This window comes from Lissotriton vulgaris, chromosome 7 (genome assembly GCF_964263255.1).
Source record: "Lissotriton vulgaris chromosome 7, aLisVul1.2, whole genome shotgun sequence".
In the NCBI taxonomy this organism is placed as follows: domain Eukaryota; kingdom Metazoa; phylum Chordata; class Amphibia; order Caudata; family Salamandridae; genus Lissotriton; species Lissotriton vulgaris.
This window is the reverse complement of record NC_141695.1, coordinates 1,187,471,999-1,187,499,690: the sequence shown is the minus strand read 5'-3', so window position 1 is coordinate 1,187,499,690 and position 27,692 is coordinate 1,187,471,999. Positions and strand designations below refer to the sequence as shown.

The following is a 27,692-nucleotide window of genomic DNA, read 5'->3' as shown; positions in this document are numbered from 1 at the left end:
GAATGGCTACGCTGGAAGCACCAAGATCCGGACACAGCCCTTGGGACCTTGGGCCGATGGAACTGAGTAGGGCGGGTTTTGGCCGGAGCCTGTAGGGGACTCACCAACCCCACAAGCAAGTAAGACTAGATAGGGGGGGGACAAAAGCACTCTGCCAAGTTGGGGATGCGGGCGGGAATTCGTCCGTGGTGCAGGGGAGCAGGGAGGGGGTGGAGGGATGGGAGTTACGAGGTTCAAGTTAAAGTTAAGTTTTATGGTCATCAACATTGCAATCTTACAAGGCACGGGAACACTACTCACTATGGGCGGCATGCGCCGCCTCCGCGTTCTGGCGTCCTTATCCTGCTGCACATGGAGAACACGGTTCATACACTCAAATGGCACGACATGATCGAGCTACACCCGCATTGGGTACCCCTGTAACGACAATGGTGCCCCCACTGAAGCTCCTTACATGGAATGTCAGGGGGTTGGGGGACAAATTTAAACGGGGTCTGGTGCTGCAAACAGTTAAACATAATCGATCAGACCTAGTGCTGCTGCAAGAAACACATCTGGCAGGGACTACCTGTAAGGCTCTGAACAGGCGTGGGTACACCATGGCAGTACACTCCGAGTTTACCTCAGGTTCCAGGGGTACCGGGATACTCCTCAGAAACAATTCCCCCTTCTTGGTCACTGGCCACAAGACAGATGATCAGGGACGGTTCGCAGCACTCTCAGGCCAGTGGGAGGGGAGGGCCTTGAATGTGATATCTGTATACATCCCCCCAGCACTACATGCTACAGCCTTGCCGGCACTTAGCCGATTCCTTATTGATCTCCCAGAGGGGGACATGATCCTGGGGGGTGACTTCAATGCCATCACAGACCCCCTACTAGACACCTTTCCCCAGCGGGATCGCCTGAGAGGGTCTGCCACACTTCCGGGATTCTTGTCAGCTATGGGCCTCACAGACATCTGGCGTCACCTGAACCCTACAGCGCAGCAATACACACACTACTCTGCACCCCACAACAGCCTCTCACGTATTGACTATTTCTTCTTTCTAGGGGTTGGACTGAGCTCTGTGGATAGTATTGATATCCTACCACGAGGAATCTCCGATCACTCCCCGGTCTCCCTTCACATTTCTACCAAAGATTGTAAACGGGCTAGGCTGTACCCAATCTATCCCAATTATCTGCAGGTCCCTACCATTAGGAAAAAACTCAAGTTAACCACCACACACTATTTCACTGAGAACACAGGGTCGGTCACCTCACCCTCAGTTCTGTGGGAGGCTTACAAGACGGTCCTCAGAGGGGCGTCCATATCTGCCATTACTGGGCATAAAAGGGAGTCTAGGGCTACACTGGCCAATTTGGAATTAGCATTACACACGGCGAACACTGCGCATATGGCAGACCCCACCCCTGAGACGCTTCATGCACTACAGCTCCGTCAGCAGCAGCACCAGGCACACCTCACTGTGATCACCAAAGGACACCTCGCGAACACGGCGCACAGAATCTATGATGTGGGCGATAAGGCGGGGAAGATGCTGGCATGGCTGGACAAACGAGGTGGCAGTAACAAGGGGATACACGGGCTCTACGATGCAGCCGGCGTGCTGCAAACTCACCCGGAACAAATAATCCAGACTCTAGCTCGCCACTTCCAGGGGATCTACACACCGACACGGCCAGTCACTGAGCGGGAGGCCACAGAATCACTTGGTCACATCCCTGTCCCCGTACTCACACCTGAAGCACAGCAGGAACTTGATGCAGACCTGTCAGAGGGAGAGGTCCAGTTGGCAATACAGGCGCTGCAGTCAGGCAAAGCCCTAGGCCCAAACGGAATTCCCGTGGAGTGGTATAAGACGATGGACTCCGTGCTGGCTAAGCCCCTCTTAGACATGTATAACGACAGCGCGAAAAAGGCGCTGCTTCCACTCGATCAACGCACGGCCACCATTGTGGCCATCCCCAAACCAACCAAGCCACCAACAGACAGTGCCTCATACCGACCCATCTCACTGCTCAACGCAGAGGCGAAGGTCCTGGCGAAGCTCCTGGCCAGTCGCCTGACCAAACATCTGAGTACCCTAATACACCCTGACCAATCGGGCTTTATGCCACACAGAAGCACAGCGCTAAATCTACGGAGGGTCCATGGGGTACTGGCGAAGGCGCATCTTCTTACGGAGCAGGCTGTGATACTTTCCCTAGATGCTAAAATGGCATTTGATTTGGTAGAGTGGGAATACCTTTTTGCTGTCCTAACCCGCATGGGCTTCGGGCCCCAATATATGGCATGGGTGCGACTGCTCTACGCCCAACCGATGGCACAGGTGGTTGCAAATGGACGTATATCCTCGACCTTTCCACTGGGGAGGGGAACTAGACAGGGGTGCCCGCTATCGCCCCCTGTTGTTTGCGATAGTACTGGAGCCACTGGCAATCCTGCTTAGATCGACGCCGTTGTTTCGGGGAATCACTTGGAGCGACGGGTGGGAGGACAAGGTCTCATTGTACGCCGACGACATGTTAGTATACATGGCCGGCCCAACTGAGGGGGTCCCCGCCCTATTGGCAATCTGCGATGAACACGGCAGGGCCTCGGGATATACCCTGAACTGGTCCAAGTCTATACTCTATGTCCTTACTGGCCCGGCTCCGGTGCTGCCGGCTAACTGTCCTCTCACAGTCACCACCTCCTCCTTTAAGTACTTAGGTATTTATGTGACGAAGGACTCTAAACAGTTTTATATCGAAAACCTGCAGCCGCCTCTGCAAAGATTGCGTGCTGATGTCCAATACTGGGCGACGCTGCCGCTGACCCTCCTAGGGCGCGCGGCGCTCTATAAAATGATGGCTCTCCCGAGATTTCTGTATGTGCTAGAAAACTCCCCTTATGTGGTTAACCCACAGTATTTTAGACGGGTAGCGGCATTGTTCTCCAACCTGTTGTGGAGTAATGGTCCGGCGCGAATAGCGCAGGCAAAACTGGTGAAGAGCTGGTACGAGGGGGGTATTGCATTACCCAATCTCCAACTATATTACTGGGCGTCACAGCTTAAAGTTATTAATCATTGGATTCACGTTTCACGGGACGACCCCGCATACAAGGCGGACTGGTCGCAACTGGGGACTGAGGGCATGCTCTCGGTGCTGTACAACTACCCGCAGGTAAAGACCCTGCTAGGCCCAACATTCCACACAGCGACAATCTGGCATACGGCACAATCACGCCTAGGGTGGAAGGGTAAAATCACCAGGCTAACACCGCTATGGGACACTAAAACACTGGGTAACCTACGGACCTGTAAGGGATTTGCGAGGTGGGACGACATAGGGATCTCGGTAGTGGGGGACCTCTGGGACAAGGGCACGGTTATTCCCTTCCAGCACCTCCAGCAACAATACGGCCTGGGGCCCACTGAAACGTACCGCTATGTACAAATCCGGCATGCACTACTGAAAGCGATCCCACCAGACACCACACTCCCAGAATCATCGCCACTTGAGGATAGGCTGCTCACCGAATTCATGGAGCAAAAAGCGACCTCACTCACGTACAAAAAATTGATTAACAACATGCCAGATCCCACACACAAACTTAAAGAGAAATGGGTGGACGACCTGGGCGACATGGATGAAACGGAGTGGAATGAGGCATTGGCCTCGCCGAGGGAAGTGGGCATATCAGCCAGATTCCGCCTGGTGCAGCTCAAGGTGCTACACCGCACCTACTACACTCGCACATTACTCCACAAAATACAGAGAGCGCCACACCCATACTGCCTCAGGGGATGCGGGGAGGAAGGGACTCTCCTACACACGTTATGGGAATGTCCACAAATCAGGGAACTATGGCGTCAGATTATGCGCACAGTCTCTCAGGCCATCAATGTTTCTGTCCTACCGGAACCTCGTAAATGCCTGTTGAACATTTGGGACCCTACGGACTTAAACAGGTATGGACAACTGTGGGTCACCCTAGCAGTGACAGTGGCCAAACGAGACATTGCACAGAGGTGGGGCGCTCCAGAATTGCCGACGGTGGCAGGGTGGATAAGAAACATGGACCTTCTCATGGTGAAGGAGAGAGCAGTATATGTATTGAGAGCCTGCCCCCGCAAATGGAATCGGGTGTGGATGCCGTGGAACGCATATAGGGGTGACCCATGTGAGGCATTGCCGGAGGGTGAGGACTCAGAATCGGAGGAAGATGAGGACTAGTGGCTATGGGTGTGCTAGCATAAACAGGGGTGGGGCCGGGAGGCGGAGGGCATGCACCGCTACTGCAGACGGAATGCTGAAGGTGTAAGCCTGTGAGATAGTATATATGAAAGTACACAAGTATTGGCAAAATGATGACCGTTGTTGGGTTTTTTAGACTTGTTTTCTTTATTCTTATATGTCCCCGCTAATACCATGTATGGGGGAGGTCAGCCTACTGAATCGAAAAAGTATGGGCGGGATGGGCGTTAAGAAGAAGGGGTGAAATTGGGCCTTGTGATACATGTGTCTGTTTATTCACTTCTTAACTACTGGGCCTTACATGGAAATGATAAATGTTGATACAATCTGTGTTAAATCCTTTCCCCACCGGGGGATCATACTACTGTTATGTCGCTGCAACTACAAAATGCCGATATGAATATCTCTTCTAAACTCCTGACAATAAAGAATTTTCAAAAAAAAAAAAAAATCAGTCTTCAGCACAACAGAACCATGCAGCAGCAAACCAACCAACAGTCCAATCCAACAGTCCATATTTACTTTCCAAAATGAACTGCGAGTTCCTCCCCACTATTCAAACCTTTGGGATATTTGGTCGACAAGTCTATGATATATCTCGACTCTAGCCTTCGCAGTCTTCTAAGTCGGTCCCCTCCTCTGATATTCTGTGGTACACAGTCCAGTCCAAAATACTGCAGTTTATTCCTGTCGTTATGCAGTACAGTAAAATGCCGGGCTACCGGGTATGCAGAGTCTGCCTTGTCGATAGCCCGTAAATGCTCCAATATTCTCATTTTCAGTTGATAGATTGTACTACCAATGTAGCGTAAGCCACATGGGCAGATCAAACAATACACTGCAAAAGAGGCACTGCACGTAATGAACTTCTGTATCTTCATGGTTCTACCAGTATCTGGTATGTCATAGGTGAGGACCCTTCTGCTCGCTGTACAGGCCTTACATCGACTACAAGGATAGAATCCTTTCATTTCTCTCAAGGTACTCGTCCTAAGTGTGGGTTTCTTTAGGTGACTTCACAACAGCATATCTCTAAGTGACCTAGCTCTACTAAAGGTCACTAGGGGATGTTGTGGTAAGTCATCCTTCAGCACAATATCTGTTAGAAGAATGTGCCAATTCTACCTCAACATATCTCTTAGATGGTTGGCCCCTGAAGAAAACAGGGTCACCATCCAGAATTTCCCTTTTACTGTTTTCCTATTTACAGATTTTTTCCCAAGAGTTTCTTCCTCGGGATCTTTCTCACCCTCTTTAGTGTATTCACTAATGCTTTCTTGTCATATCCTCTTAGACTAAATCGTGCAAGGCATTCAGAGGCAGCCGCCTCGAAATCCTGTTATTCCTACGTAGTCTAAGGAGTTCACCATAGGGTATACTTTTGACCAACTGCGGTGGATGACTGCTGCTAGCAAAAAGAATGGAATTGCCAGCAGTTTGTTTTTTGAAAAATGCAGTGTGGAGTTGGCCGCTGTCAACAAACACCCTAAGGTCCAAATAGTCCACTGCACTAATGGAACCGGATAAGTGCAAGTTGTACTGGTTGTTATTAAGGACCTCAATGCATCCTGCAGCCGCACTCATTGCCCCTTGCCACACAATGAATAGGTCGTCAATGTGTGTGTGTATATATATATAACACACTTCTTAGCTTATTTATCCTCAACGCCTTAAACCCTATATTTAAACCCTTGCCAAACAAAACTATCCACCCTAAAAATACCCTTTCCATACAAAAACCTTACACACCCTGAACTGTAAAAATGCCCTTGCCACCTAAATATCCCAGCCACCTTAAACCTTAAAAGTACCCTTAAAACCCAAATAACCATACCCACCCTAAACCCTAACAAGCATTGGAAATGCAATAGGTCTCGCACCATTAGAGTTAGTGCTTTTAGAATTGTTTATGGGGTTTTTTTGTAAATGTTTAGCATTTTTGTTTCCTGTAGCCAATGCTAAAGAATTACAAATAAAAAAAGCCATAAACATTTCTAAAAGCTCTAACTGAAATGGTCTGAGACCTATTGCACTGTGTGAGGGTGAGGGGTTGAGGGTGAGTGAGGGTGAGGGTGGGTGAGGGTGAGTGAGGGTGAGGGGTTGAGGGTGAGTGAGGGTGGGTGAGGGGTTGAGAGTGAGGGTGAGTGAGGGTGAGGGAGGGTGAGGGTGAGTGAGGGTGAGTGAGGGTGAGGGGTTGAGGGTGAGGTGTTGAGGGTGAGTGAGGGTGAGGGTGAGTGAGGGGTTGAGGGTGAGTGAGGGGTTGAGGGTGAGTGAGGGGTTGAGGGTGAGTGAGGGGTTGAGGGTGAGTTAGGGTGAGGCGTTGAGGGTGAGTGAGGGTGAGGTGTTGAGGGTGAGTGAGGATGAGTGAGAGTGAGGGTGAGTGAGGGGTTGAGGGTGAGGGGTTTAGGGTGAGTGAGGGTGAGGGTGAGTGATGGGTTGAGGTTGAGTGAGGGTGAGTGAGGGTTGAGGGTGAGGGGGTGGGGGTGAGGGTGAGGGTGAGTGAGGTGTTGAGGTTGAGTGATGGTGAGGGTGAGTTAGGGTGAGGGGTTGAGGGTGAGTTAGGGTGAGGGGTTGAGGGTGAGTGAGGGTGAGGGGTTGAGGGTGAGTGAGGATGAGTGAGAGTGAGTGAGGGGTTGAGGGTGAGGGGTTGAGGGTGAGTGAGGGTGAGGGGTTGAGGGTGAGGGTGAGTGAGGGTGAGGGTGAGGGTGAGTGAGGGTGAGGGTGAGTGAGGGTGAGGGGTTGAGGGTGAGTGAGGGTGAGTGAGGGTGAGGGTGAGTGAGGGTGAGTGATGGTGAGGGTGAGTGAGGGTGAGGGTGAGGGTGAGTGAGGGTGAGGGGTTGAGGGTGGTGAGGGTGAGTGAGGGTGAGTGAGGGTGAGGAGTTGAGGGTCCCAACACATTTACATGCATTGTATTGCTTACTCACTTTTGAATTTAATCTATGTGTAATACATTTTGTGATTTCAATAAAATCCTCTTTAAACTAAAAAAAAAAATAGTTTGTGAACAATGGGGACAGAAACTTTCCAAACCCTCGTCTTCTGATCTGCCCCATACTGTGAAAGATCTTAGCTTCATGGTCCATGAACTAATCTCAGTATTAGTCGAGGGGCCATAAGAAGATGCGCTCGAGCTGCAGTTCATTCATGGGAGTCAGAGCTGTATCTGCAGTCCTGGTGCTAGCAAGTTTTACAGGTGCAGTTTAGCTACATTACGAGTCGCTAAAATCATTCAAGCTAAAGTGCCAAAGAACGGCTTTTAGCAGCAGCGTCTTGCCTAGCGCCACCAACGTAAGTCATCATTATTTAAAGCATTAGGACCATACAGTGTGAGATGCATTAAAAAGATAAAGCTGTGTGCGCAATGATGACGGTATTAACAGCGTTGTGGTGGACCGGGCGTCACCTCGCTATTAGTCTCAGTGCCACGAAAAACATGCTTTTTTTATAACGAACTTTATTGAAGATTTCTGCGGCAAATCATATAGAGTCAATTGGAGCAGGCCAACTGAAACATATTTTCAATTTTAGACCATGACGAGCAGCAGCTCATCTGAGGCAGCCTCAAAACACCTGCTGCTTCGCTGACCACACACCAGCGTCACTCTCTCCCTCATCCCAACTGCGGGAAGAAGAGAAAACAGAGCCGGGACACAGGCAGGCAATCACAAAAGAAAATAAGTCGGAGCACGCGGACCATTAGATAACTGCATACAGCGCAGGAAAGCCTGCCATCTTTGGGCCCCGGTGCCACTGCACCCGCTTCACTGATAGCTACATGTATGCGCGCCTTTTTTTGTACAGCTTGTGAAAATGGAAAATACGTCATTCTATTTTGTTTTTTGTTTTATGTGCCAAAGTCGTACCAAATTATACCCACACTAATTTATGTAAAAATATAGGTCTGCTCCTATGTGTGCCTGGCAACAGGTGTGTGGGCTAATGTCATTTGTATCCTAAATATTCATTCCCTCGTGCAAGTCTACTTTTCTGTGCGCCGCTTAACAGAAGCAACACAGAGCAGATGCAGCGTCTCATGTCTTAATCAGTAGTGCCTGGAAGGAGTCCGCACCAATGTTTCATTAGATTGGGTGAGAAAGCTAAGCTAACAAGTAATTGATCCTTTCCAATTAATTTGAAAGCTGCGAGTCAGTTACACGTAAAATAGATAATTAGCCAAATCACTCTAGCTTTGGGCAGCAATTATGTCCAGGAATCCCAGTTTGAGATGGATGCGTGTTGCTAATTATATTTTAAAAGCGTATTAGTCACAGTTGAGCATGTTTTGCTAATGAAGGACTGGGGGGCTGTGGAGGGTCTGTGGCAAGAGAGAGAGCAGGCGTGGTATGCGAGATAATGAATGGACAAGTTTGGGCACCGACATATGGGCCAATTTCACTTAATTATCCTTCTTCAGACAGCCTCACGAGAGTGGAGCGAACGGGATTTCGCACAGCTTGTCCCGGGTAAATGATGTCCAAATCGTACAACGGGAATAGTCGTTAATTTATTTATTTTTTAGGCGTATCTGTCTACCGCAAACAAAGCCACATGGGCAACAGAGCACTTCACATGAAACAAGAACAAGTCTAAGAATCGCCACATATTAATAAAAAGACGAAACCGTGTTAATGGCTGCAGGGTGGGGGAAAGGAGGGAAGAGAGAGAAGGGGAGGGGGGAGGAGAAATGCGACACGGCGGGCAGGGGAGGGGGCGGAGCGGGGAGAGGGAACAGACGGAGGGAAGGCAGATAAGGGGAGGGGGGGAGGAGAAATGCGGAGGGAAGAGAGAGAAGAGGAGGGGGGAGGAGAAATGCGACACGGCGGGCAGGGGAGGGGGCGGAGCGGGTAAAAAAACAAGACGGAGTGAAGAGAGATAAGGGGAGGGAGGGAACTGATGTGCACGCGCTTTTAAGCTCAATGCGCATGCGCATTGAGCTTAAAAGTCACGGGCACTGCAAGGAATCGCCACGATTCCTTGCAAGATGGATAAAGAGTGGATAAGCCACCATAGACTCGCAAGCTCGATGCGCATCGACAGGCGAGACCTAAAAAAACCCTTGCTACCCTAAAATACTTCCCCACTAACCAAACCATAAAAATACCATTGCCACTTAAAAACCCATACCCACCCTAAACCCTAAAAACGCCTTGCCACCCAAAAACCCACACCCTTCCTAAAATGTAAAAATGCCCTTGCCACCCAGAAACCAATACCCACCCTAAACCCTACAAACGCCCTTGCACTAACATAGATATATACACATACATACACATATAATACACTTACCTGTGAAATACTTTAGATTTTTGTGGTAAAGGCATATTTGCTATATAAATTAGCGTGGTAAAACCCATGCATTGTAATGGATGTGTGGGAATGGTATTGCGTGGTTCCGGCTGCGTTGTAAGGGCTGTTCCCCGTTCTGGGGTATCATTTTAGGACTAAACATCATTCAAGGCGATGCACTAGCACAGTCACAATCACTAGCGGATACCAAACACAACTCCTTTAGTACATTTATGAAATGCAACAGTTAATCACCATGTACTACAAAACCAAGCACAAGAGATGTTACTTAATAGAACACAAGGTGTCTTAAGAATCATGCAAGTAATATATGGGGCCTTCGCAAGCTATTTTTAAAACTGTTGAAGGATGGTTTTGTTCTCAACGTTCAGGTTTTTCCAATCAATACGTGCTAAAACCCATGGAAGATGCCCTTCACAGATGCAAGAGCCAACCTTTATTTTGTAACTAATTACCTCTCCACTGGGATCCGGTTGTACATGTCTGGACGCTCCATCATGTCTTCCAACACAGGTCTCCTGTTACCACCCAAACTTGACTTATCTTCGTTGGGTAAGAGGGTTTTCTCCAAAGGTGGCCCTCGTGCATGAAATTCAATCCCATCAGGAATCCTTCTGGAGGCTTCATTACTTAAAATTAGAAACACAGAGAAAGTTATATACCTGGTACAAATTATTAAAAGACTCCCCATTATGGGTACACTATTCATACTGTTCATTTTACTTATGAGCGCACTATCTCGCACCATATCACAGAGTAAAGCTAGGATTGTTTATATTTGCACAAAAACGCTTTGGTCCGTCCAACCCTGGAGTTGGTAAGGAGAGGGATGGTATCAATCAATATAATGAAGAAATGGTTAAATAGACGGTCTTTATATAGTCTTATTCATTGATCTACTTAGTGAATGAATGTGACGGGAGATCCACTGTAGGGACTGTAATTGTTTTGTGTTCTATACCATTAACTGAAATAGGATTAGCGTTTTAGCCAAGTTCAAAACAATTTGGTAATACTTTCACCATAGACATAGGGAAGTCAGTTACCTAATGCAAGCTACGTAGTCCTATCAAATGGCTTGCATATCATGACTGGCCCTAGAAGCTTCCTGAAATATGCGTTTAAAAATAACCTTCAAGTAGCAAAAAAAGAAAGAGAAGCCATAATTACCATCACTTTTCCGTGCCAATGATCTTGAAGATAAACGTTGTGTGCTGGGTGAAAACTAAATGCAGAATTCCTCAAACTAGGCCAAATGCATTCTTGTGCCTAGGTTGCCTGTTTTGTCTCAAGTTACTGTTACTAAAATCCCAAATCATAATGGATGTTACAGGGAAAAAAGACTGTCAATTAAAGTCCTACACAAACACAAAGCTCAGGGTCAGGATTACATTAAAATCCCAATCTTTAGATGGAAGAACAATCATTTAGCATAGATGAGATTTATCATTTTGTTTTCTGCAAGATAATGCTTCAGTGTTACACCTTCAGAAATGTGCTCAGTCGTGCGGGGGTGCCATCTATAGAGAATGCCATTTCATCTGTATATCTTAGTCAGCATTTCATGCAATGTAATAGCTCCAAGCACAAGCTTAGTTTCTTTATAATATCCTTTATTATCTTTCACCCGATTGATGCTTGAATTTATACTTAGTCTACAATGAATCCAGCCTTCTGAACAATAGTGTAATCTTAAGTGATATCTAGGATCGGGATGCACTACTGTCGGGACAATTGCTTCATCAATTCTTCCACTTGAAGCTGCTCTTCACTCTACAACTTGCCTGTTTTCTAAGTCACTCAGATTTGATCACATTACTGATATTTATTTGGTTGTATTGTTTACCGTAATATCTTTGCATTTCCTTAATCATATGGTACTTCTCTTTTCATGGAGATGGTCTTGGGTTACTTTAAATATCTAGCAGGAAAGAAATCCACATTTCTTGTAGGTACAGATGTGGCAGACGTTAGGATCCTTCTGCAGTTAGAAATTTGAAGGACACCCAACCCACACATTTGGAACTCATTGCCTTCAGAGTTACCACTAATTTTTACCCTCATGATATTGCATGAAAATGCTGGATCTAATTTATTTAACTAGCCTATCCTACTTTCCGATGGATCTAACTGCTTTTGGTCTGGATAAGCCTTGGACTGTTTCTGCATGGCTAGTTTACTTTGAAATTTTATTTTTTACTTGCTAGAGGTTCAACTCCTTACTTAAATAATTATTGTTTATCAGGGATTCCTATAGCCTGACGCCCAGGACATATTGGTTGGGGTCAAGGGCAACAAGTTTTCATGTGTATTTTGTCATTGGGACAAGTAGATCCATTCCCCTGCAACACAAACCCCTTGGCTGCCAGTTTGCAGTACTACATTATTGGATCAGGGATGGGCACTGTCTGTTAAGCTAATATTTTTGACCATATGTCAGTGCTGTTCAAACTTATTTATGGTTCAATAATTGAAAGCCATTATTATTAGGGTGATCGCTCTAAGTAAATGTTGTAAGTTCTGATTGCACTACTGACAGAGGTTCGAGTATAGAAATGTGTACAAACGTTTTCAAAGTTTAGCAATATGAGGCTATGTATAATGCTCCCAGAATGCTCTCTGTTTTGATGCAAATATTTGCAGAAGCTTGAAAGCAAGATTGAGTATTATTTGCTTTCAAATTAAAATCTACATAAAAAAATTAAAGCAGGAAAACTTTTTTTTGCTAAACTACTGTCAAATTTCAGGTACCATTTCTTTGCAGCATCATTTAGCAACATGTATTGATGCATTCTTCCCAAAAATATTAATAATGGAAAATCAGTTTAACCAGTTTCAGTAAGAAAATGGGAAACAAAAATAAACAAGCACTGGCAAAGCCAGTAGGTCTGAAATTGGTGTACAGCTTTTTAGTTTTGTCAATGTGTGACCTGTTTTGGCATGGTTTTGTAAACCCTTATTGGTGTGGGAGCTGCCTGGCCTTCACCATTATAACAAACATCGGCAAAAGCAAAAATTGTTTTTTGTCTCAAAAAGCACACACTGCCACAGTAGTTACTGCGACTGAACAAAACTACTTTGTGTGCCGATATGCACCTTGTAGAAAGAACCCTAGGCTGTCTCTCACAGTGGAGCCAGCCGATAGAAAGACAGAATTTTAATAAATGCAAAAGATCATGGTCAACGCCAGACCAAATTAGGTTCCCAATTAATAAAGAAAGTCTCAAATGTGTACCCATCGTATATGTCCTTGTATTAAGTGCAGCTGTACGGCTTTCATGAATTCCAAAAAATTTACAGAAGTAGGACAAGAAATAGTCCTCCTAGAAAATATTTGTTTACTGAAGTTTAGCATGAGCAAATATGCATGTGCAGATTTGCTCATGCGAAAATCTGAGTGTTTGCAAGTTCACTTTCCCTCCAAACCACTTTTTTTCCCAACTCTGGAAGAAGGTTTACATCTGTCATTGTCAAGAGTAAATTTCCAAAATTTCTCAGTATGGGAAAAGAGTTGCTGAAAACCCTTAAAATATACAAGTTAGTAGGTTTGCACAGATTCAAAAGGACATTCTAACCCTGAAACTATTGCTTATCACTACCTTCAGCCCCGGTATGTAGGTCTGTGGAAACGTGGCAACAAAAGGGGATTGCAAGTATTAAAAACAACCATGATATGAGCTCTGGCATAATCAGAGAGGCTATATCAGAGCTCTAACATAATGAGATTGCTTCAATAATTTGTCGCTGCACTACATGGCACCAAAGGGATAAGTGGATTTTGTTACAAGACAAATAGATTTATGAAGCAACCTGCCCCATGGACAAGTAGATATTTCATTAAAGTCGACACCCCTGTTTATGTATCTTCTTTTATACTGTAGTTATGTATAGCACTGAATTACCTCTGGGTGTTTGAACCAGTGCTTGGCAAAAATATAACAAGGTCCAAGCATGTCTGAGAATCCACAAGCTTATCTCCAAGCTGTGAGTACCACACAACATATTAAGTCTCGTTCACACCAGCATTACAAAGTTCTAGAAATCCTTTCCTTGCAGACAATCCAGCACAAAGTGCAAAATGCACCACAAAGCAAATACCTCTAAATCAAGGTATGCTCTACATAAATTATGCATGCCCTTAAACAAGTATTTCCATTAGTACATAACTGTATAACCCAAAAGATTGCAGGACCTTGAAATAATTTGGTACCTAAAAAGTATCAAAGAGGAAAGAAATCTGAAACAAGTACAACACTAGAGCCACAAAATATGCAAAACGTCACATATATTAAGGTTTTGTAATATATGCAGAGTTCAACATACAATGTCTGCTTCATCGTGAGAAACAAGTGCTCAAAAATGTGCTTGTGCAGAAGTGACACTTGATGAGCATACACAATTAAAATGATGAAAATATAGATTGCAGTTCACGCAGGTATTATTTATTTTTTATTTTTTTTTATTTTAAAGGTTTTACATAGCACTGGCTAGACCCGAAAGTATCAAAGCGCTTTGCATGAGTATCAGATCATAATCGTTACAAAGGTTACACAGTTAGAGCCTGGCAACATATGACAAGTAAGGTCGAGACAAACAAAAAGGACATATAATTAAGGGAAAAAGCAGGCATGGGGAGAGATTCAGGGGAGGGGGTAAGAGCAGGGGATGTAGACAGAGAATGGAGGAGGGAAAGAGGAGGGGAGGGAGAGAGACACAGCATGGAAAGAGGCGGGGGAGAGTGACGGAACACAAACCGGTAGACGAGTCAGAGCTGCGTCCAAAGTCCAGTAAGCTGTGATCCCAGGGGAAGTGGTATCATTTCCCCATCTCTGTTGCTAGAGGCTCCCTATACAGAGTGTACTCTCTCAGAGGGATGTCCAACACTCCACGGCCTACATACTGGATCCTTCCCCAAAAAGGGGCAGAGGGAGTGCTTTGGCAAGCGGTGCCATACCATACCTCAACTGTGAGTGGCTCCCTAGGCCCTGTGGACTCTCTCAACGGGTTCGCTAAGACTTCAGAATATAAATATTGGATCTTTCCCCAACAAGGGGAGAAGGAATGCTTAGTCAAAGGGAACAAAAGGACAGGGGGCTAGGCGGTGTAGCGGGCAAGGGGAAAGATTCAGGTGAGAGGGGATAGGAGCAAAGGAAGTAAGAAAGAAAAAGAGTGGTAAATGGGAACAGATAGATAGACAGGAGACCAGGAAAAAGCAGTTTCAGAAATACGATTGGGGTGGGGGGGGGGGGGGGCGATACAGGGAGACGGGGAGAAAAATTGTGCCCAAAGTCCAGCTGGGTAGGTGACGGTCAGGGGATGAACCAAGGCGGATTTCCTCAATAGCTTAACAGAGCAGCTCCACCGGGCGTCGGACATAGTGCTCGGACTCCGCTCTCAGGGGTACTCAGATTGACAGATTTGGGGGGGGGGTTGAGGGGGAGAAGAAAACAAGTTACTTACCTGTAACTTCAGTTATCCAGTATTGGCATCTTTCATAGATTCACATGCCTGAAACATTCACCGTTGCGAGGCGGGAGTCTCACGCTAAATAAAAAGCAGTGCCAAAAGTACATGATAGTAGTAGGCCCACAGTAAAGGCCTGAGGCCTAGATCCTAGTAGCCTATCTACATCATTATGCTAAAAAGACCAAAGTCTTTGTTCCAACCCATCAGCTGTCAGCACCCTCTAGAACACTCTCTGCAGAGCCAGTTCTCCCCAGATTTTCGTTAGCACAAGTGGGAAATGAGTATCCCAAAATAGAGTACTGACTCTCCGGAGAGGAGGGTGGGTGCATGTGAATCTATGAAAGATACCAATACTGGATAACTGAAGTTACAGGTAAGTAACTTGTTTTCTTATCCAGTATTGGGGTATCTTTCATAGATTCACATGCCTGAATCAGAGTAGCAAGCAGTATGCCAAGTAATAGTCGGTGGGAGTCTTGTACTGATAAACTCCCAGTTGCATCCAAATTAAAAATCAAAGTGTAAGGTAACTCAACTTTCTACATGTAACACATGATCAGAACAAAAGAAAAAGAATAAAGCCATGGATATCTAAACATCACGTACAATCATCTGTTAAAATTGAAATCTATACATATACATCAAAATGCAGAATATATATTTTCTAGATACATCTTTGTAAATATAAAATAAAGTACACAGATTACCTGAAGTTGTTCTTAAAGAAAAAGGTGTCGTAAGACAGCCTGACCAACTGCCGCATCCTCTTGGCTTGTGGATTGAAGGCAGTAATGTCTTGTGAACATGTGGGCATTCTTCAATGTCGAGTGGGCAGATATTTTCTAGCATCACTCCCGCAAACAATGCTGTAGACACTGCCACAGCTCTTGTGGAGTGAGCCTTTACCTTCCTCAGTATTGGCCTGTTCGATTTGATATGGCAAAAATGGATTCCGGAGGATATCCATCTAGAAATTGTGGCTTTTGTGACTGCTGTACCCAGCGTGGTTTGACCGTAAGCCACAAATAATTGATCAGATTTTCTGAAGGCTCTTGTCCTTTGTACATAGAATTTTAAACATCTTTTGATGTCCAGAGAATGTAGTCTTCTTTCTGCTGGTGGAGTAGGATTTGGAAAGAAAGTTCGCAACTTCACTGGTTCATTCAAGTGGAACTGTGATGGTACCTTAGGTATAAATGTAGGATTAGTTCAGAGAGTGACATAATCCTTAGAGGAATGGTTCCTTAATAGTGAACGCCTGAATCTCGCTTCCTCTTCTGGCAGATGTTAGAGCTAGAAGTAGGGCGACCTTCCATGAGAAAAATTTTAGGTCGGCTTTGTGGATGGGTTCAAATGGATGTTTCACCAGCTGTGTGAGGACTGTATTGAGTTCCCATTCCGGTGGAGGAGGCTTAACCGGAGGAAAAGATCAGAAAAGACCTCTCATTTACTGCTTGATTTAAGAGGATGAACATAATGAGGGAATCCTAGCAACCTTCCTGAATCTGGATAAAGCAGCTAGATGGACTTTCACTGATGAAAAAGAGCCCAGAGGGAGCCAGCTGTAGCAGATAAGGAACGATTTGTTCTGCAGAAGCTTCTATCAGGTGCACACTGTTAGACTCACACCAAGAGCAAAACCTCTTCCACTTAAGACGATAAGTCTTCAGTGTGCCCTGGGCTCGTGATTTTGCTAAGATGTCACGGCAATCCTGAGGAATTTGAAGGTCTTTAAATTCTAAGAAGTCAGGAGCCATGCGTGTAAATTTAGAGACTGAGGGTCTGGATTAAGTATTTGCCCCTTGTTCCGCAACAGCATTGTTGGAGTTGGAAGAAGACGGATTCGCCGGTCCAGGGATAGCAAAAGAAGTTCTTGGAACCAGTACTGGCGTGGCCACCGGGGAGCAATCAGGATGAGACGGCAGCCCTCAAACTTCAGCTTGGGCAACACCCTTGGTATCAATGGGATTAGGGGAAAAGCATAAGCACAAATCCCTGACCATCGCATGGACAGGGCATTCCCTCTTGATCCCTGTTGAGGGTATCTGCTGGTGTAATACTGGCATTTCTTGCTTTGCTTTGTTGCAAACAAATCCAATATCGGTTTGCCCCAAACCTGGAACACTCTGTTCACCTGAACGTGGTCTAATTCCCATTCGTGGCAGTCTGATAGGGACCTGCTGAGTTTGTCCGCTATGGTATTGTGGAGACATCTGACATGTTCTGCTTTGAGAGTTATGTTGTGAAGTGTAAGCCATTCCCATAACTCCTGAGCCTCCTTTGACAACGTTGCCGATCTTGTTCCTCCGTGTTTGTTCACGTAGAACATGCTGGTGGTATTGTCGGTTCGAACTAGAACCGAGGACCCTGCAATCCTTGGAAGCAACGCTTGCAAAGATAGGAAGATTGCCCGCAACTCCAGACTGTTGATGTGTCGTTGTCTGTACTGCGGAGACCACTTGCCTTGTATTTGTAAATCGTGGAGATGACCTGCCCATCCCTCCATGGATGCATTCGTTGTCAGAACGAAGTCTGGGGGTTTTGTAGGAACATGAGCCCTTGTGTCAGATTGGGTAACTGGGACCACCAGTGGAGAGCATCCACCATGCGCGGTGTGACCGCAATGATGTCGCACCTTCAAGGTTGCCACTCCTCCTTTTGAATCCAAACCTTCTGCGATTGCCCAGGGAGTCCCGCAGGGATAGGCTCTTAGCCCCACTTTATTTAACCTCTATGTGCAGCCGCTAGCTGCTGTCGCCAAGCGTGGGAACCTGACTATGGTGTCCTACGCTGACGACACACAGCTGGCGGTTGCCATAAGTGGGGCTTCCGATCTCGAGGCTGCTAAGTTCCGCAAGGGACTCATATCTGTGGCTCGCTGGATGACTGACAATTTCCTTCAATTGAACGCCAAGAAAACAGAGGTGCTCATTGTCGGGAAACAGATCCATCTATGGGGCGACAATTGGTGGCCTCATGATCTTGGTCCTACCCCTATCTCTGTCACTGAGGTTAAAAACTTAGGGGTATGGTTCGATTCTCAACTGAGCTTCTCCACTCACACTAAAAAGGTTGCTGCCACGTGTTTTGGGACTCTGCGTCAGCTTCGATCCATTTTTAAATTCGTTGACGCACCTACTAGACAGCTCATTGTTCAAGCAATGATTCTGTCCAAGTTAGACTATGCCAGTGCTCTTCTTCTCGGAGCTAATCAGGCTGAACTTTCTCGTCTCCAACGTGTCCAGAACGCTGCCGCCAGGGCTCTGGTTGGCTTACCCAGATTTTGCTCAGCCAGAAAAACCATTCACAAGCTCCACTGGCTCCCTGTTGCTCAGAGAATTATGTTTAATTCTCTCTATCTGTCGTTTAAAATCCTTAAACATTCTTCCCCTCAGATCCTGGAGCACCTCATTTCCTCTTATCTTCCAGCACGGTCTCCGAGGTCCTCTGGTCTCCACTTGGCTATAGTGCCGCGTTTTAAGAGGTCTAGGATTGGCGGCCGCTCCTTTAGAGTCCTTGCTGCCAAGTTATGGAACTCCCTTCCTGTCCATATTTGTGCTATTGATGGACTTCTATCATTCAGGAAGGCTGTAAAAACTTTCCTTTCTCCCCCAGCCCCCTAGTGCTGTTGTGTTTGAGTTCTGTTATCGCTTTTGTCCGTTTTTTCTGTTCTGTTAGCGCCAGGACGCCCTTTTGCTGGGGCATCTGTGCGCTCTACCAATCCGGCTAACATAACTGTCGCTTGCTGCCATTGAAGATGTAACTCTTTCTGTAAAGGTCTCATTTTCAGGCGTGCCAAGGGGATGAGATTTATGGCTGAAGAGCACATTCCCAGGAGTGAAGCAAACAGGCGAACAGAAAGTGACATTCTTTTTGTGACCCGGAGTGCAAGTTTCTAGAGGCGAAGTTGTCTTTTTGAGATAAGAATGCCTTGCATTGTATCGTGTCTAGACGTGCTTCAAGGAACGGCAGGATTTGCTTTGGATGTAACTGGTATTTGCTTCTGTTCACAGTTAGTCCCAGAGATGCAAAGAGATTGAGATATGTAGAAATGGCAGTCTTTACATTTTGCTTTGAAGGACCTTTGATTAACCAATCGTCCAAGTACAGGAAGACCTGGATTTCCCAAGAGCGCAAATTTTGCCGCTACCGGGGCCAGACACTTTGTAAAGATTCTTGGAGCCGATTTTAGCCCAAACGGGAGTACTTTGAACTGATAATGGGTGCCAGCCACAGTGAAGCTGAGATACTTTCGATGATTTGGATGGATCGGAATGTGGAAGTACGCGTCTTCCATGTCTAAGGAAGCCATAAAATCTCCCTTGTTTAGGCAGCTTAGAATCTCTGAGAGGGTGACCATGCGAAAACCTTGTTTTTTGAAGAATCTGTTGAGGCTGTGAAGGTCCAAGATTGGTAGCCATTCCCCTGATTTTTTTGATCAGGAAAAAACGGGAATAGAAACCTGTCCGTTTCTGATGTACTGGGACCTTTTCTATAGCGTTCTTGAGGAACATTGTATAAGCTTCCTTGAACTATAAGTGAAGGGGGAGGGGGTCCCCTGGGCGGAGTGGTTGGTGGCTTGCTGGCAAATTCTAGGGTGTGGCCATTTTTTACGAGACCTAATACCCATTGGTCGGAGGTAATTTTTTGCCACTGATCCAGAAAACATGAATTTTTTACGCCCACAAGGAGGGGAGACTAAGTGTGATTGACGCCCGGCTGAACTCACTGTTTTCTATTAGAGTCTCGCCCTTGATTGTTGGAGCACTTGCGGGCCCCTTGGCGAGAGAAACCAGCCGTATTGGATTGGCGGTATGAGGATTGGTAATGTTGCTGATATTGAGGCGGATATTGCCTGTTCTGTTGACTGTAACCTCCTCTAGCGGAATAGCCACGCCCTCTAGCACCTCTTAATGTCCCACGCTTGTATTGTAGGGCACTTAAAGATCTTGCCATATCAGTGTCGGTCTTGATTGCTTGGAGGGCTTCGTCAATATGTTTGCCAAACAAAGATTCTCCGTCGTAGGCCGTATCTAATATTTTTGTCTGGACTTCTGGTCGGAAGGCGACAGCTTTTAACCAACCCTGGCACCTGAAAACTGCAGCCCCAGCCATTTGTCTGAAATTTGTATGGACAATGTCCAGAGCGCAATCGATAGTCTCTGCTGCTGCACGCTCTCCCTCCAGTAGAATTTTGAGAGCTTCTTGTCGCTTGTCCTCTGGAATGAGGTCAATCAGACCAGCCATGTCCGACCACATTTGGCGATCATAACGCCCTATGATTGCTAATGAGTTCGCTGCCCTGATGGAGGCGGCAGCCTTGGTCGAAAACTTTTTACCAATGAGGTCAAGACGATGTCCCTCTTTGTCTGGTGGTATATTGATGGGTGTGGCCGGATTTTTAGGCCTTTGTTGGGCGGCCTGTGAAATGACTGAATCCGGCCAGGGGTGTCCGATGAGGCAGTATGGACTGTTGGCCGGAGCACAATATTTCTTATCAATCCGTGGAAGCACTGCGGGTACGGATGCAGGATTTTTCATTATCTTGATGCCCTCATTCCATATATAATCTATTATTGGAATTGCTCTGGTAATCTTTCAAGTCTCCTCGTGTAGGAAACATTCAGTTTGTTCCACTGTTACTGGAAGTTGAAACCTAGCAGCAGCCAGCTGCATGAGGTTATGGAATCCACCTATATCTTCTGGAGGAGAGTCCGATGGTTGTGGGGTTGGTGGAAACGGCATGGGGATAATATACGAGTCCCACAGATCCAAGGGAGGATTCTCTGGCAGCTCACCTTCTTCCACCTCCTCATCAGAAGAGGTGTCCAGAGTTCGAGGAGGCTGAGCAGGTTGGTGCCCCCGACGAGGTTCTGTAACTGAAGACATTGGCGCCGGAACCTCGTGTGGAAAAACAGACTCTGGAAGTACCACAGGCTGAGGTGGCGGAATGACCTGCTGCGGGGGAAAGTGCTGCCTATAATCAGCAAACATGGCCTGCAAGTCCTGAATACGGTTAGGAGGCAGATGGCTGGAATCCGACATCCGAGAGTACCTCTGGTATCCTGTGTGTTGAGGAACAACAATGTCCTCCTAATAGTAGTGTTCAGTGTAGTTGTCTTCAACTTACTCATCCTCTTGACATTTAATGTTTAGTTCGGAAGGATGACGAGTTATTCCAAAAGCTCTTTCATCCTCATTGTCATCATAATCATCATCCTCCTCTTGGGCATATGTCTCGAGGAGGTGAGATGGAGTAAGTGGTGAGATGTATGAACAGTCATGCCTTTGGAAAGATTTAAGCTGAAAGCCTTTTGATGAAAGAGGCGTTGAAAAGGTTGTTACCGCCACTAAGGACTTAGCTGAAGCAGTCCCCAATCCTGCAGATGGTACAGTCGTCGAAGGGAGCAATGGAGATGGGGTTACTGTCGATGGACTCTTTATTTTTGTCGTCCGACGGACTCGACGTCGATGGGACCATCGTCGACGGACTTGACATCAACGGAACCATCGTCGACGGAACCATCGTCGATGGACTTTTGGAAAATTGCCTTTTAGAGTCCTTGAGAGCTGAAGCCTGTGGAGACTGTATAGGCCCAGATGAAGCAGGAGGAGACCTTTGAGAAGGACCAGCAGTGGAGTGGGAGGATTTAAGATGTTTTCTCCCCTCACTTGACGAACGGTCCTGAAATCTTGCTCTCTTGCTGGAGGTTGAGGCTCTATCATCATCTTCATTAGAAGAAGATTTTAGCCACAACAGGATTCTAGCCTCCCTATCCCTTACAGTTTTTTAAGGGAAGGTTCGGCAAATCTTACAATCCTTAGCTTAATGCTTAGGGTATGGCAATAAATACAGTCCTTATGTTGATTATCAACATGGACTCTCTTTTTGTCGCAAGTTCTGCAAGGTTTAAACAAGGCCGTCTTGTCAGACATCTTAAAGGATAGACTGAGTTGGCACTCGGGGGGACTCCCTTCCACACGACATGCGGTGAAAATCTGAGGAGAACTGGCTCTGCAGAGTGTTCTAGAGGGTGCTGACAGCTGATTGGTTGGAACAAAGACTTTGGTCTTTTTAGCATAATAATGTAGATAGGCTACTAGGATCTAGGCCTCAGGCCTCAGGCCTTTTCTCTGGGCCTACTACTATCATGTACTTTTGGCAATGCTTTTTCATTTACCGTGGGACTCCCGCCTCGGCGACGGGGAATGATTCAGGCATGTGAATCTATGAAAGATACTACAATACTGGATAAACCATGATCCGAATAAATTCCAGACGCCATCTTGAGGTCAGGCAGTCCTGGTAGGATTATGTAAGGAAGATTTCAGCTGGGGGGGGGGTGTCACAACTGTCGGCCATTTTAGGGTCAGGCACCCATCAGCCTCAGCTGCGACCCTGTTGGATTGTGAACTAGTAACACTTACTTAGAACTTTTGAAAGGCAAGACACTTGATAAGAATCAGACGTCAGGCTTTCCACCAAGAGCATCTCCACAGTGGAGCCACCATCTCAGGTATCAGTGAACAGGTCAGTCCAGGCAGATCAGACTCGTGCACATCCAAAGGAGATTGTTTAAATGTCGCTGGCATACAATGTGGATTCTGCACACAACTGCATGCATCCGCTTTAGATTAGGATTCTGGCCATGCACCCGACTGTTTTGGAAGCCGCCATTTTAGGTCCTGGCATCGGGGTCAGGCAAATCAGGCGGGAAGGATCGGTAGACTACCGTGAACAGAGCACAATGAAAGAGATATAACTATAGCCTGATCAAGGCTTACTCCTTCACCTAGGATATGCTCCCCTCTTTCCACTGCGCTGTCTGTGTTAGTTGGTGGCTTTTTGGACCTACTGGCCTTCCGCTGCTTTTCAGAAATCCCTCTCCCAGCTGCTTCTCATTGTGTAATGACGGCAAAATTCTCTCCACCTAGTATCTGTGCCGGAGGTTCGCACGCACGAACTCAGAGCCCCCAGGGCTCCTCTTCGATCCGTTACCACTCACTCATTCCTCAGAGGCCTTGTGCCCTCAGTCCTCTCATCATGATGCTCTTGACTCGAACCCAGATTTTGCAGGTAACTGGACAAAGCCTGTTTAAAGGACAGGTAGCCTGATAAAGGTCCTCTTGGTAGAGGATCAAGTTTTAATCAATTAATTCCCTGGGTCAGGCGTGTTTTTAAAGAATTCAATACTCTCCAAACAAAAAACGTGCAAGAAGTCATCTAGAATAGCACACAAAAATGTCCTAAAACCGAGCAAATAAAGTAGTAAGGACGAAGGTACAAAGGCTCTTCATCTAGGGGGAATGAGTCCTCAATAATCTAATGTGGAAAAACCACTGGTCAGAACACGTGTCTCGCTAGTAAATTAACAGAGGCCTTTAATATGTGGTCACTGGTTTTTCCACATTACAGATTATGGAGGACGCATTCGTCCTAGACGAAGAGCCACTGTGCCTTCTTCCTTACTCATCTATTTTCCCAGTTACTGAATTATTTAAAAACACACCATAGCCATTTTTATCACCACTATCCCTATATGCAGATTGCCCACTGGATTCTGTCTTGATAAAGACAGACAGTTAAGGTATTTAATGACCGAGTGTTGGAACTGGGATCACCAGTCCCCTAGGGTAGCATGGCACGAGCGGGTAGGCATCAGAAAGCATATGTGTTAAGCAACCATGCAGCACACGCAACCACTGAGTCAGAAACCTGGGCACGCAATTAGTGACACCACTCCAGTGAGTTTGTGTAAAAACTCAAGTTAACTTTATTAAGATAGAGCTGGGTCAGGGTATTAGGAATTCATCATAAAATTAGCTTATTAACTTTCCACCAAAATACATGTGTGAGAACACTTGGCAATAAATACTGGATGAATAAATAATAAATATTAAATATTAAATAACCACAGGCCTGACCTTGGCCTGGTTTCTCATCATCACCTGTAAGAAATACATTGTAAGGTCATGAATACAACACTGCGTTAAGTAATGAGGAAACATTTCACTAAAGGTGTGACATCCTATTAGCCTCAGCATTAGGCTCCTCCTCCCCTATTAGGGGTAAAACTTAGGAAGGCATAAATGACGTATCATAAATAACTGTAGATCAGAGTTATCATTCTTCTTACGCCTATGAAGAACTTCCTGTGAAGTCAACGTAAAACATTTCATTAGGTCAGTATTACCTATCTTATCAAGTAAGAATTTCCTTCAATCAGGGTAGCCTTTCTCTTAGCAGAAGTAAACATTTAATAATAGATCAACCATTTCATGCCTCAGACCTGCACATTCCATTGGGCCTATGCAGAGCATTCCCCTAAATAAGGCAGTAATAACTAGGCCTATTGTAATATGTGCATTTCATTAGTAGCACAAACACTGCATTTCTCAGCAATAACATTTCCTAAAACGCAGGAATAAACAGTGCCTCAAATGAGGGTAAACCAAAAATGTGCCTATGCCTCCAATTCGCAATAATGCAAACACTGAATGTGTGAAGATAAACCATAAGTTTATTAGTTTATCTCGACAAAACATTTTGTCATTGAATCAATACGTAAGTTGCAAAATTCACTTTTTTAAGGAGCAGACAAAGAGAAAACCATCAACTTCATTTCTAGCCATATGGAGATCAATCAAACAATGTGTATATATTTACAGTGAACAAGTTTAAAGCAAAAACATTGCACTAAATCGTACATTCATGGACATTAATAAATCAAAAGAAACTTTTCAAGAAACAGGTAAACACATCACAGTTTGAAAATCATAAGTACAAGAACGTATGAGAGCAGGGGTGAATATTTCAAACACAACACCTCCTAGCTCATGAACTGAATTCGTTTGTGTAAATGATCACAGTAAGCCCATTTTAGATATATGACTATCAAGAGCCATTGGTGTGGAGACAAATGTCTGAATTCAAATGTCAAATGCCTGAAGTCAAATGCCGACGCGTTTCCAATCCTGCCAGTAATTTACAGGATTTTCATCAGGGCGGGAGTCTAGTCCATGGGAACTGTTTTCCAAAAAGAATTAAAAAATGAAGAGTTTGTTTAAGCAAACTACATACAAACGCCATTTTATTCAAATGCAAAATGAACCGCAGTGAAGTGCGGCATACCTTGAGGGTAGTAGCCTGTGTGGCTTCTATTTTGAAAATAGCGCTTTATGTCAGGCGGATCTGGGCTGTAACAAGAGAAAGACTGGTGTCACCGATTTGGAAATGACACAATGCACGCTAAGGAAAATGTCATGGAAACACTAATTTTACCTTGGGTCTTTGCAACCTTAAGTCAAAGTGGCCGGTAGCAGGGTTATTTTTCAGATTAAGTTTGCTGTGGGGACAGAAATAAAAGATGACGATATTTTGGAAAGTTGTGCCAAAGCGGTAAAAAAACGGGCGCTTAAGCGTCACCGCTCCGATGGGAACACTTACTTTTAAAAGTTGAACACGGGCGGAGAGGTCGGACCGGTGTTGCAATGGAACGCTGTCCGTTCTAAAAAATAAGAAGGAGAAGGAGGCTAGCAACTATGCGCTGAATCACGCAGTGAAAAAATGAAAGCTAACACTCAATGACAGGTGAAGAAGGGGTCAATCGCTTACCAAAAAACGCCGCAAGGGGCTCTGCTAAACTGCATCCTTAGTTCTACCGGCACCTACAGGGTTTAGTTGTCCAGGGCGCTGCCGGTGCTAGTGGCAATAAAAGCATGTGTGCGCTAACAGCCAATGGGATGAGTCGAGGGTGCTACTGCATTATGGGAACTGAAGTCCGGGAATGAAGTCAAGCTCGATTGATTTCACTAAGAGTGTTTAGGCCCTTGTTCACGCTATCGAATCGCAATATGAGGTATGCCTCCTTACGCAACAGCATAGTTTCTACATTAGGGTAGCGTTTGGAGTCCAGCCAGACAAGTGGTGTCCATTTGAAATCGTTATCAGTGTGCTGATTATTTACAAAGTGTTCAACCATTGGTGCAGTCATTACTCGTTTTTTTATCCGAGATCGGTGTTGCGTGATGCGTGCATTAATGGCTTGATTTGTCTTGCCAATATAAACCTTGTCACAAGGACAGACCACAGCATAAACGATATTTTTTGTTTTACAGTTTGTGAATGCATCATGTGTCCATTTGATGCCATGATTAATGAAGGTATCCCCTTCAATTGTAGAAGAACATGAAACACAGTTACCACATTTGTGGTGCCCAATGATTGGTCTGAGGTTCCACTGTGATATGAGGTCACTTTTGGGCGGCGGAATGTGGGTATCTGCTTTGATGAGATGCTGACCAATACTTGTATTCTTTCTCATTGCAAAGATCGGTTTGGGCAGAGGGTGCTCTATTGTTTCCAGCAAGTGCCAATTATTTCGGATGATGTTTTTAAATTGGTTCGTGTGTTGACCAAAGGTAGTCACACAAACCAATTGGTCTGATTGCTTCTTTTCTTTTACCTGAAGGAGTGTCTCCCTCGGGGTAAACTTAGCCCTGTTTTTGGCATGCTTTAGCAATTTCTTAGGGTATCCTCTGGCAGCCATCTCAATACAGAATCTTGTTGCGTGTGATTCAAAGTCCTGTAAACTAGTACAGTTGCGTCTTATGCGAAGCAGTTGCCCATAAGGTAGATTATCCTTAAGGCTTTGTGGGTGTGAGCTATTGTAGTGCAGGGTAAAGCATTCAATTGGCAGGAGCGACCCCTTCCTTAACCAGGAATGACATTTCAGCGGATAAGGGTAACATTTCCTTATTCAGTGCCCAACAGTTCAATAATCCCAAAATAAGTCAGGCTTCAAGCATTAGTGAACATTTACTAATAGGTAAACCTTTCATAAGGCCTAGGCTGAACAGGACTCTAGGCGGAATATGGAAAATCCCTGGGTTTGGGTCTATCACTCGCTATTTCTCTTCATCAGGGAATGGTAGGCTTTCCATTACAGCCCTTAAACAGGGGGGGGGGGGGTTACCCTATTAGGAATTGAGGCCTATAAACTATGGGCCTTGGGACCTCTCAACCAGTCCAATACCAGGGTAAACATTTACTGCAGTAAAGATAAGCAGTTCAACAACACAGTTCCTTGGGTTAGAGTAAAGGAAGCAATTCACCAATGCATCAACATTCAATAAAGGCATCACCTTTCATTATTTCCCAATAAACATTTCAGTATAACAACCCCAGCATTTCATTACCCCAGCATGGAACATCTCCTCATTTACTGGTGGGTAATTAATCACCATCTTCCTATGGAAGAATAACCATTTCCTTAGACATAGAGAACAAGGCCCCAGTTAGGGAAGAACTTTCCATTAGACAAGTTAAGCATTTCGTTTAGCAAGAATGAGCTTAAAGAACTTGGCTTGCACATATAAAACCTTCCCTTATGCATATAGAAACATCTCCTTAAGCCCGGATAATCTATGCATCAGGCTAAGATGAACAATACATTAGTCTAGGCTTAGCCATACCCAAGGCCTAAATAAGCATTCCATAATGGCTAAGCTGTCCCAGGCCTCAGACAACAAGAAGTCAGGTTCCCCTAGCCAGGGGTTAACTTTTAAGGGCCCACCAGACAATCCGGGCCTCCGCCCAGTTCAGGGAGTGCTGGAGGCACAATGGTGGCCAATGGGGCCCAGTAACAGCTTTTCCCAGGACGTGGCAGGTG

The 27,692-nt window shown here is 45.6% G+C and overlaps 1 protein-coding gene across 4 annotated transcripts in view; it reads right to left on the bottom strand.

Moving 5' to 3' along the window:
* Positions 1 to 27,692, bottom strand: part of RBM27 (RNA binding motif protein 27) — a 1,065,407-nt gene that overhangs the window by 873,488 nt on the left and 164,227 nt on the right. For all 4 annotated transcript variants that reach the window (XM_086931662.1, XM_086931660.1, XM_086931661.1 and 1 more), the window contains exon 5: positions 10,011 to 10,184. In XM_086931662.1, coding sequence (XP_086787788.1) covers positions 10,011 to 10,184 — 174 coding nt within the window. The remainder of the gene's footprint in view (positions 1 to 10,010; positions 10,185 to 27,692) is intronic.